A 12,313-nucleotide genomic window follows, 5' to 3' on the forward strand; every position below is an offset into this window, starting at 1 on the left:
ATATAGTTAATTATTAATTTAGTTCATCATAGTTACCAATTTAATTTTAAGGAGCAATTAAAATTTGACAAAAAAGTTAATTTGTAATTAAACACTACCCTACAGTGGATAATGTAACCTACAGTGGATAATCATGAATTAAGAGCACAAATGAAAGAAAAATAATTAATTTAAATTAATGAAATTTATTCTATTCATTTTAGGTTGCATTATTCACCGTAGGGAGGTTTCCCCTGAGCTACAAAATTAGGAATAAACAAAATATTTTTTAAACTCAGGTAGATTAAAAATGAAGGTGATTAGTGTATATTTGTTGGCAAGTATTTTTTTCTTCGTGCAAATTTTCTCAGAAGAATACCATTGTGTTTGGTATGGAGTTTGCAATGGTAAAGTTCCTTGTCCTGTCACTCATTCTGCACAAAAACTTGAAGGGCCTGAAAAAGCAATATCAATATTAAAAAGAAGGTGTCCACATTTTTTCGAAAATGGTATTGGTGAGTGAATTAATTAAATAAAATTTATTTCATATGTTCATATAATTATTTACATTTCCCGATTAATCTGTTAAATTTATTTTTATTTGATATAGAAATTCCAGAAACATGTTGTAGCCCTGAACAAATTTTTTCACTTGATGCTGATCTAATGAAAGCTGAAGGTGTATTTGGAAGATGCACAACTTGTTTAAAAAATCTTTTCCAATCACTTTGTGATTTAACCTGCAGAGGAGATCAAAGTCGATTCATGAGTGTCACAAAAACTGGAGAAAATGATGGGGAAAAGTTCGTTAAAGAAACAGAGGTAAATTTTTTATTTATTCAACTAATTTCATTCTTAATTAAGCAGTTTTCGAAATATTAAGAACAGTTATGTAATAACTATGTTACTTATATAATAGGTATGCAACATTTACATAAAGTAGAATAGTCGAGGCCTGACGGGGCCTGGTGCCGCCAGAGTAATTTTTGAAAGGCCTGGCGGCACCTAGTCACTTTCTTGTCAACTGGAAAATTTTTTCATTTCTGGCCAATCCATAAGCTACGTTACCAATTTTGAGCTTTTTTGGCACCGCCTACCCCCAAGAGCAACGTAGCCGTTGGATAAAGATGAACTTTAAGTTTATACATTTTTTAAATAAAATTGATGTGAATAACGTTTATTGAATTATATATTAATCACTTTAAATTCCTAAGATTTCAAGCCAAAATATATTGCATTTCTATAAATATAGTTGAATTTCCAACCAAAAAGTGTTTTCTACGTAAAGAGATAGATTATCAACACAAAAAGGCCAATTTTTTTAAATTAATTAATTTTCAACCAAACAGTTGCATTAACAAGCAAAAAAAATTTTTCAATAAAGAAACGAGTTTTTTAAAAAATAGTTAAAGGTTCAAACAAATAGTATAATTTTCAAGCCGAAAAAATGAATTTTTCACAACGAAGTTGAATTTTTGGCCACAAATGATAACTTTAACAAAATAGTTCAATATTCCAAAAATTATCATATTTTTAGCAAAACAGTTGAATTTCTAACTGAACAATTGAACACTTAGCATACAAAAATGCATTTTCAAATCAAAAAGATTAAAATTCAATCAAATATTTGAATTTTGTAGACAAAAACACTGATTGTTTACAAGACAGATGAGTTTCCATAAAAAAATTTCATTTTCAACCAAGAAAAATGACTCCTCTACCATAAATTAAGATGAATTTTCAACAAAAATGTAAATTTTTTAAGCCAAAAGTAGGATTTTTTATAAAATCAAGGGGAGTTTTAAATCAGAAAAGATTAATTTTTAACAAATAATATAATTTTCAATCGTGAGAGATGAATTTTTAACAAGATAGTCGAAGTCTCAACCAAGAAATTGAACTTTCAACAAAGAAGAATAATTATTGTCTATCCAAACAAGACGAATTCTTAACTAAATATATAAAAATTCTACTAAATAGTTGAATTTTCAACAAACAAGAATAATCTTCTACCCCAAACGACAAGTTTTTTTGTAAGACAGGTGATTAATTTTTAACTGAAAAAGACCATTTGCTTAACAAAAATGGAATAGTGTATTGTCAGTTGAAAAAAATTATTTTGAACCAAACATGAAACAAATTTTCATCAAAATATTTTAATTTTCAACCAAAGAAATGAAACTTCAACTCAAAAAATGAATTTTCAACAAAGCATTTAAACTTTGGATTAAAAATGGATTTAAAAAAACAATGTACGGCAGTGGGGCTACATGTCAGAAGTTAAACTTTTATTAACAAAATAGTTGCATTTTTAAACAAATAAATATTCAACCAAGAATAAAATTTTTAACCAAGAAAAAAACATAAGAGTAACCTTTTCAATGAAAAAATGAACTTTTACTCAAAAATATAGTTTTTTTAGGGGGTTCCAGCCCTAAATTTTATTGAGGCTCGTAACGTATTTTCAATTATCCCCCCCCCCCCCCCCCCCCCCCCCCCCCCCCCCCCCGCCAACCATTTTACCCACCTAAGTTTTTAGCCTATGTCACCTCAAAGTGACAACATAGTTTATGGAAAGTACCACCAGTCCACTTTTTCTGTAAATACTACACGACTGGTTACGTAACAATTATTTAGCCGTTACGTAAAAGTTATTTAACTGATATGTGACCGTTAAATAACAAAAACATTAAGTTCTGTAAAATTTTCGGAATTTAAAATCAATTTTTTATTATTATTCAATATTTAATAAAAATTTAAGATATACATATCAGAGGAATATGTAAATGCGACTTTCGATTCATGCAAAGGAATAGTAAATCCAACAACGGGAGAATTGGCCATGGACATGGCTTGTGGCGTTCATCAAGCAAAAGGGTGTACACCAAAATTGTAAGTTTAATGGGCAAATCTCGTAATTCAATATACTATTTTGTTTGATTCAACAACTTAATTTTTCAATGACAAAATTTTAAAAGTTATTGTGTTTAAATAATTTAACTAGTTTTATTATAGTTTTCCTATTTTATTTTCACAATTAATAGGTGGTTTCAGTTTATGGGAAGTACCGTCGAAAATCCATTATCACCAGTTCAAATTACATATATTTACAACGCAACTGACAGTCCATTAAATCCAGCTACGAAACCCTGCAATGAATCTTACGAAGTAAGATTTTCAATTATGCTTTTTTTATTATGTAACTTTATGTCAAATATGTTATAAGACTGTTATATATCATTTGTTCTGCGTTTTCGTAATTATCATGTCCACTAGGGTGGTCCAATTTTTTCCCAAATCATACTTCTTTTAGTACGGGAGCGATTTGAAAAAAAACAGCGTGCGACAGTGGGGCCACATGGCAGCAGTGAAACTTTATGAATAAACTTGGGAAATTTTCGTGAGGATTAATTGAATTATCATGCATTTTTGAGGAGATTGCATGATAAAAGAGTGCAGACAGAGAGAGAGAGAGCATATACATGCTTTTCTTAATCTGTCAGTAGTGGTGATATCGAAGATGAGTCGTTAGAGAAATTGCGAATCGCCACAAAAAAAGGAGATGCGAGTAGAGAGGGAAGATCGCTTTTTTTTTTAATTCATTATCGCCCCAAAAGTAGTTTCACTTCAAAAAACGAACGAACGCTAGAGCGGATATCTTTGATATCCCCATTACTGGTACGCTGGCACTGGCACTAGTACGATAATACACACTCTCTCTCTCTCTCTCTCTCTCTCTCCGCACACCCTCACTATGATATCTTCCCACTACCCTACCACTATGCAAGCTCCTTTGCACTCAAGCACGTTCTAAATGCATTAGCGTACTATATATGACGACTAAGGCACCTAAGGTTTCAATTGTGATGTTTGGCCCCACTACCACACACATTTTTTTTTAATTTTCATGCAGATCATACGAAAATTTGTTTGAATCCACACAAAAAATGATATTCAGAGGTATCGCAAGCCCCATGAAGTTTACCACGTATTTACTATTAGAAGAAAATACGTTATTGTGAATTTAATTTGGAGTATTCAATATTAGGGGAATTGAATTGAAATTCGATATTTCTCTCCACAATTAGCCATAGAATATTAATTAAAACTTATTTCATAAATATCACTGCAATAAGTCTGTTTTATGGGCTACTGAAAAACCCCCATAAGTGAAAAAGTAGGGTTTGCTATTTTTTGTCGCTATTTATCATTTCTTTGCGTTTTTTAAAATTCAAATAGCTTACTAAAACATCGTTTAAATAACTTGTTATTATTTTTAACAATTTTTTGTATGAACTTTTTAGTTAGAGAGAACCAAACAAGATTTAACTTTAACATAACTAATTGTGTGAACTGTTTTTTATTATTTATAATCATATTCTCTTTGAATAATGCTGGAAAGTTGCGGGTTTTTCTATAATTTTCCATTTGAATTCCACATGAACTCCCATCTAATACAACACTGCTAATGGCTGGTGACCTTCTCAGCAGAAAAACATAAGCCCAAACCGACTCTCTCGGTTCCTGTTCTGCCCCCCCCCCCCCGCCTCTTTCAACCCTCCCTCAATAACTGAAGTTTGGTGGGACTGACGTTACAACTACAATCTCCACCATATGACGAATTTCTACTTAACTTGGACATGATTTCGACTCGCAAAATAAATGTATAGCATAAAGGTATTGGCTGGGCGTAAAATATAAACAATGAATAATACAAACAATAAAATAGCCTCGGAAAGGACTGGAACTTTAATTGACAAAAGGTATGCACACAGTAAATGAGAAGGTCAAGTTTCAGGCGACGAATGGAGACTGGGTGTTTGGAATGCTAGGGGAGTGAGTGATTTCAAGGTGAAAGAATTGCGAGAAACTATGCATGTAAGGAAACTAGATATTTTATGTGTGCCCGAAACAAAGAAAAATGGATGCGAAACTAAAGACATAAAAAACGGCGTGTTGAACGACGGATTTGAAATATGGTCAGGAGTAGATTTTGAATCACATGATAGGCAAGGAGTAGGTCTGATTTTAAATGAAACAGCGAAGCAGCATCTCGGAGATCATGCTTTTGTATCTCCCAGACTACTTTGGGCTAGAATGAAAGTAGGAATCAGAAGATTATTTATCATAGCATGCTACGCGCCAGTTGACAGTGGTCCCAGACAAGTAAAACACGTCTTCTGGGACACTTTAAACGACACAATAAATATTTGCAATCGTGGTGAAAGAATAATTCTGCTAGGAGATATGAATGGATGGGCAGGTATCCCAAATCAGGACACGGAAAAAGTATTAGGTAATATTGTGGATCCAAGAACAAGCTATAACGGAGATAAATTAGTTGGCTTATTTCTTAGAAAGGGGCCTGTTCATTACAAATATTTGGTTTAGGCATAAAATGGTCCACATGTACACTTGGTATAAAGGAAATAACCACAGTATAATTGACTTTGTAGTTGCGGATGAAAGACTAAGAGAGTTAGTCAAAGATACAAGGATCATGAGGGGTTCTGAATGCAACACTGATTATTACCTTCTGATCTCCAAAATTAACTTAGGTCAGTGATGGAGAAAGAGAGAACAAAGAAAACAAAACAATCGCGAATAAAAATTGAGAAGCTACAGAAACCGGATGTTCGAATAGATTTCCAAAATAAGATAATCGAAAGCACAGAATGGGCAACATGGGAGGAGCTTATAAAAAACAAAGATTTTGAATTTTGAACATCCCAGGTCTTAGCAATGAGGAAAGAAATAGACGCATAAATTATTACAGACACAAAAAGAGGACACTCAAACGATTAATTAAGGAAAGTAAAGATAAAATTATAGCAGAAGAAGAGAAGAAAATACAAAACGACTTTGAAGCAAGCAAGAAACTGCTTTAGAAAAAAATGAAGGGAAATAAAAGTACATAATTTTTCAACATAAGAAATAGTAATGGGGACATGCTATATGATGCAGACGGGATACTAGAGGCTTTCGGAGACTATTTTAGGGGATAATTCGGAGATGAAGCTATTGGACATCACAACTGCGATGTTGAACATGATGCGTTAAACAACTCAATTGAGAAAGTCTGTGTCACTGAGGTTAGAAATATAATTATGGACTTAAAAAACGGTAAGGCTGCCGGGGTAGACTGTATTAACGCTTAAATGCTTAAACACGGTGGCGAATACATACCACATAGACTGTGCGAATTGATCAATGTATGTTTTGAGATGGGAGACGTCCCAGACGATTGTAAAAAAGCGATTATCGTACCAATATCCAAAAGAAAGGGAGATAAAAGCGACTGCAATAATTACAGAGGAATCAGCTCATTAAGTACCGTTAGCAAAATACACTCAAAAATACTTATTCGTACGGTAATGAAAATAACAGAAGAAAAGATTTGGGAAGTCCAAAGTGGGCTTATGCCAGGAAAGTCATGTACGGATCAAATATTTAGCCTAATGCAAATTACAAAAAAAAGTTTGAGAGTAGGAAGAAAAGTTTCATGTGCATTTGTTGACCTAGAAAAAGCTTTTGACAAGGTAAATAGAAGTAGACTTTTGGAAGTCCTGAAAGAGTACGGAGTTAATGGATGGCTCCTACAAGCTATACAAACAATATATACGGGTAGTAAAGCAATCTTAAGGGTAAATGGGAATTTGAGTGACTGTTTCGATATTATTCAAGGAGTTATGTCTTATATCTTCATGTTTATTTATATTATTTATTGACAAGTGTTTAAGAATGGCTCTTTTTGACGAAGAGGGTGTGGATCTCGAAACCGTAAGGGTACGTGGTTTAGCGTTCGCAGATGATAAGGTTGTAATGGAAAGAGTGAGAAACCACTATGCAATATTGTATTAAACGATGAGAGAATTGAACAAGTTGATAAGTTATATATAAGCATGTACCTTGGTAGCTTATTTACTAGGGACGGGAAGATAGAGGAGGAGTTAGATAGACGCATAAACGAACGTAAGAAGGTTATTGGTAAAGCAGGGCCCCTTATCAGAAGTAAAAATATATCAAATAAAGCTAAAATGGCAATACATAACTCTATATTTTGTGCCGGCTGTATTATACGGTAGCGAGACATGGCCCTATCAAGATAAAGATAAGAGTAAAATTAATGCAATTGACATGAGATTCTTGAGCATGATATGCGGGAAAACTCTGATGGACAAAGTGAGTAACGAAATAATTCTCAAACAATGTGGTGCAGAAGAGACGTTAGTAGATACATGGGAAAGAAATCGGTTAAGATGGTTCGGACATGTTGAGAGAATGCCAAATGAACGACTAACGAAACAAGTGTATCAAGGTAAAGTAAATGGCAGCGTGCCCAGAGGTAGACCGCGGAAAGAATGGTTAGAATGTGTGAATGAGACCCTAGTTAGAAGAGACATAAGAAGCCACAGAAATACGAGAGCCTGTCTAAAAAAATGGATGGATATAAAAGGAGCTAGAGTAGTATGTCAGGACAGAAAAATATGGTGACAAATAGTTAATAAAAAGAGTGTCAGTAGAGTGAAAGACGCCTGAAACAAAAGACCTTGGATACTAATGGACCCAAGTGAGGAACCTCACATGACGACTTTGTGTGGATCTTCACTTGGGGTGATTGCTAGAGAGATTGATCAGCAACCTAGGTCGGAGCTGTGTTGCGGAACGAGCGTGTTATTTAAATAAATATTACGAGAATTTTAGATCAATCTGAAAATTGTATATCCCTTCCTCACATTACTCCCTTCCCCACCAAATGAGTCATGCCTACCCCGAAATAGAATTGGCTTAATGATGTAATAATACTAATAATAAATACTGTTTATAACTGTGTTCTCCTATATTAATGCTAGATAGTTGCAGATTTTCATAAATTTTTGACTACTTTTCACTTAGTGAAATAATAATTAATTAAAATTAACAGAAATAATTGTTTAAATAATTTATTATTGTTAATAACTATCTTCTCTTAGAGTAATGCTAGAAAGTATCAGGGTTTTCTGAAATTTCCAGCTTTTCTTTGACTTTTTAGTTCTCAGTACTTGATGGAAAATTTGCATTTATAGTATGTTCCATATAGAAAATTTGATGAATATTTCAAGTATCTATTATATTTCGAAAAATGTATTAATAAAATAAAAAGCGATTGTTAAGAAATTATTTTCGCTATTGTTTATTAATTTTTTTCAGGACTGAAAAGCCAAAGCAAAGTTAAAAATTTAAGAAAGCACTACAAATTTAAAGCACTAATCTAAGAAAAGATAGTTATGAACCATAACACATTGCTTAACAATAATTTTTTTAACATGCATTAATTATTACCTCACTAAGTTAAAAGTTGACAAAAAGTTTAAAATGTATGAAAATACCTCATCTATCTAGCACTAATATAGGAGAACATAGTTATAAATAATAATACTTTGTTTAAATAGTTATGTTTGCTGAATTGCATTAATTATTACCTCACTGAAAAAAAAACAGTTATAATCAATTATAATTTGTTTGAAAGATTAATTTTCTTAATTTTTATCTCACTCTAAAGAAAAAGTTGAAAAAAGTTGAATATTTGACAAAAAAACCACAAATCTTTAGCAAATTTCGAAGAGAATATTATTAAAAATAACATTACATTTTTTTAACAAATATTTTTGTCAACTTGAATATATTATCACCTCACTCTGATAGAAAAGTGGACAAAAAGTGGATAATTTTAGAAAAAAAAACCTGCGAAACAGATTTATGGGGGTGATATCTAATAACTAATCATTTATTTGTATTCTATGGTTAATTGTTAGTGGAAATTGTTAAGTTTCAACTCGATGCACCTAATGTTGACGATTCTGAATAAAATATACGAAAATGTATTTTGTCCTATAGAAAATACAAATCAAACTTTATGAGGTTTGCGAATCTCTAAATATATTTAGAAAAGAAACTTGTTTATTTTTTTGTGGATTCGAACGAATTTGGGGGCAATATGCTTCCTACTTTGTATCAGCTGTTTTCGCTTCGTAGCTTTTGAACACCAAGTAAATCCATATTTTCATAAAATATGAGATAAGTTAACTTGGGGGTGAGGGGGTGGGGCTCAAAAAGTAGTAAAAAAATTGTTCATGTTGTCAGGAAATCGCTTTCGGTACCCTGTTACCACTTGTAGTAAATAGACAAAGATAAACGTTTATTTTTCGGCCTGCTAGTTTTCGAAAATTGACTTGCTTACACTTCCATTTTTGTACATAATTTTCTTAAAAAGGAACCCTTAAAAACTAACATCCATCCACACCTTATCTTTAAGACCGCTCGCTCTCATAGCCTTCCTTTCTTCGAATCACCTCGCTTTGCGAGCATGATCCTACGTTCTCGCTTTCCCTCGCAATGCCCACCTCTACCTCCGCGCCTAATACCTAATACTTATCTACTATTTACATTATTTACAATTTTGTTAAACTTACCTTCTCTCTTATTTACAATCCTCGTTTCTCCATTCCTCTTCTCCATTCCTGCTCTTCTTCTCCATCCTGCCCAACACACCTTTTACCCATGTTACTGCCCTTTTGCCCACCCTTTCATGCAACAATACCTCCATGCTTATCTCACTCCATTCCAACTCTTCATACTCCTCCAACCAGTGCTCCACTGTTTTATCCCCCTTCCCGCACAATTCACACATCCTATTTTCTCTAGAAAGCCAGAACCTATTATAATCCTCTATGCAGCCGCATCTCATCCTCGCCATTAGTTCCTGACTTCCTTTCTCTCCTTTCTCACTCAAATATTGTGCTCTCTCCCTTGCAATAATCCACGAATAGTTCCTGTTAAACATTGAACCCATTTATTCTTTCCTCTCCTGCTGCCTTCTCCCTTTCCATACCGTTTTTCTTAAACACCTAATATAAATTCCTTCTTGCTCGTGCATCCTTCTCACTTTATATATCTGCAGTCCATCCATTCTGAAATAGCTTTAACTTTTTAAACCCATTTTCCTACCCCCTCTGCAGTTTTACTTTTCCCACCAACATTCCCCATTTTAGCTTCCTTCCCCCCTCTTCCAAAAATTTCTCCTCATATTTAAATGCTTCACTTCTCGTTATAATTCCTAAAATCGTTCTTCCCGTCTCCCTCCTAATAATATATTTCAGGCGTTTTTCTTGCCAACCCAAAATCATCTATGAACCACTTCTTTTCTAGGCCCCACACCTGCCTCATCACCACATTTCACCTTCTTACTCTCTCTTTTTTATATGACCACACACGCCCCCATTCCTCCGAAATAGAAAGCCAAGAGAAACAAGCTATTTCATCTCCTGCACCACCTTTTCCTTCCACTTCCACTCACCTCCCTAGCCCCTTCCACCTCTTTTTCTAAAAACCCTAATCTTGGACTTTTCTGCATTTAGTTCTAACCTATTCGTTTTCAGGTATCTTCTTAACCACTTAATCATCTCCTTTAGAGCCTTCTCGCTCTTCGTTAACAGCAATATGACATCTCCATATGCGAGTGGAATAGCCTATCCCCTTCTACCCTAACTCCCTCCTCTCAGCATAACTTACGTATCTTCACATATCTTCCCTACCTTCTCTATCAGGCCTCCCTTCAAGAATGCGTACACTTTCGAACCTTCATTCGCTCATTATCTATATACTACATGCTGCAGAACGTAGATATTGTCGATAGTGCTCTTACCCGCCCTAAATGCCGCCTGCGTCTCTGGCAATAATCCTTTTCCCTCGCCATCCTTCCGCAGCCTTTTGCGAACACCATCGCGTATACTTTGTACGCCGTATTCATTAGCGTAAAACCTGTCTTATTTTTCTGCCTATCTCTGTCTCTTTTCTTGCACAATGGCACTATTAACCCCTCTCTCCGCCCTTCTGGGAACCTCTTACCCCTCCATACTTTTTTCACTACCTTTCAGCCTATGCCTAACTTTTTGTGTACTAAACAACCACACTTCGTGCTCTATCTCGTCCAGCCCTGCTACCTTTGATCTTCTTAACTTTCTTATCTGTCTCTTCGTCATTCAACTCCTCCATCTCTCCCTCCCTCGCATTCTAATCCCATCATCTTTCTGCCGTGAATCTGAGACCTGAAACAATTTTTTTAAATACTTCCGCCACTCCTCACTCCCTATCTTCTCCTAAACCTATTTATTGTCTCCCACACGTCCCTCTCTGTCTAAACACTTCCCAACTCCTCTTCCAGTTATTGCTCATTTTCGTGTTCTTTTTGCTAACGCAATAATCTCAGTCCCTTTCATATTTCTACGTACTCCTCCCTTTTTGCAGTTTCCTCTTTGCACTTTTTGTACTTCTTTACCTTCCTTTTCATCTTTTTACATTCCCTATCCTACAACGACCTTACTATTCCTTTCTTCTTCTTTCTCACTACCCTCTTTTGCACACAGCTTTTCACTTTATCTTTCAAATCCTCTTATATTTCTTCCACCAACTCCCCTTCAAAGCATACCTTTCCTAACAGCTCCTACTTCTCTATCGCCTTCCTCGTTAAGCTCAAACTCTCGCCCATCAACATTTCTTCCCCACCTTGCCTTTCACCGCTCTCCCCCCCTATTCACAACCATAATGGCTGATGGTCTAAATCGACCCTCCATTCTCCTGCGAATCTCTTCGTGTCCTCCCACCCTTGTATATTCATGAATACCTAGTCTATCGCCGATGCCTCTACCTTACCTACATATGTGTACTCTCACTCTTCGGCCCCTGTTACCATACCGTTCGCCACAGCCCAGCCTCTATCCTCCACCCAGTCCCTTAGAATCCCACCCTCCTTATTTATCATCTTATCCTCCGAATTTCTTTCAAAGCTCTCCCCTTCCCTGTCAAGACTCCCACGTTTCCCTATTCTTGCATTAACCCCTAGTACCATTATACCATCCTCTTCTTCGCCTTGCAATTCTTCCGACTTTTCTTAAATTCTTTTTATCCTACCCTTATTGTAGACTGTCAAAAACTTACAAGTTACCCCGTGCTATATGTACTGCCCTCATTGACAAGACCTCCCACTTATACCTCTTTGGCGGTTTTGGATCTATTCTATCCCACTTTTTTTCTCTTTTCGCACGTCTTTACCGGTCAATTGAACAATTGAAAATTGTTTAAATAGTCATGGTAACTACTGAAATTGTCCATTAGTAATTATTTTTATGAAAATGACATCGGGAAGGGTGACGGTGGGTTGGAAATAAAAGTTATTAGTATGGTTTTATTTCGTAGACACTCCTCTTCAATCCCTAACAAGTTTTTGGGGAAATGTCTTACCCTCTAGAATAAAAAAAAACGTTTGCAATGCATTTCTGGACCACCCTAATTTAAC

The 12,313-nt window shown here is 34.9% G+C and overlaps 1 protein-coding gene across 1 annotated transcript in view; it reads left to right on the forward strand.

The window, feature by feature from the left end:
- The first annotated feature begins 289 nt into the window (after positions 1–289).
- The window catches only part of LOC117179549 (NPC intracellular cholesterol transporter 1 homolog 1b-like), a 41,972-nt gene continuing 29,948 nt past the window's right edge, over positions 290–12,313 (forward strand). The window contains exons 1-4 of the mRNA XM_033371467.1: positions 290–488; positions 590–801; positions 2,741–2,871; positions 3,024–3,147. Coding sequence (XP_033227358.1) covers positions 290–488; positions 590–801; positions 2,741–2,871; positions 3,024–3,147 — 666 coding nt within the window. The remainder of the gene's footprint in view (positions 489–589; positions 802–2,740; positions 2,872–3,023; positions 3,148–12,313) is intronic.

The sequence above is a fragment of the Belonocnema kinseyi genome, chromosome 1 (genome assembly GCF_010883055.1).
Source record: "Belonocnema kinseyi isolate 2016_QV_RU_SX_M_011 chromosome 1, B_treatae_v1, whole genome shotgun sequence".
Taxonomy (NCBI): Eukaryota; Metazoa; Arthropoda; class Insecta; order Hymenoptera; family Cynipidae; genus Belonocnema; species Belonocnema kinseyi.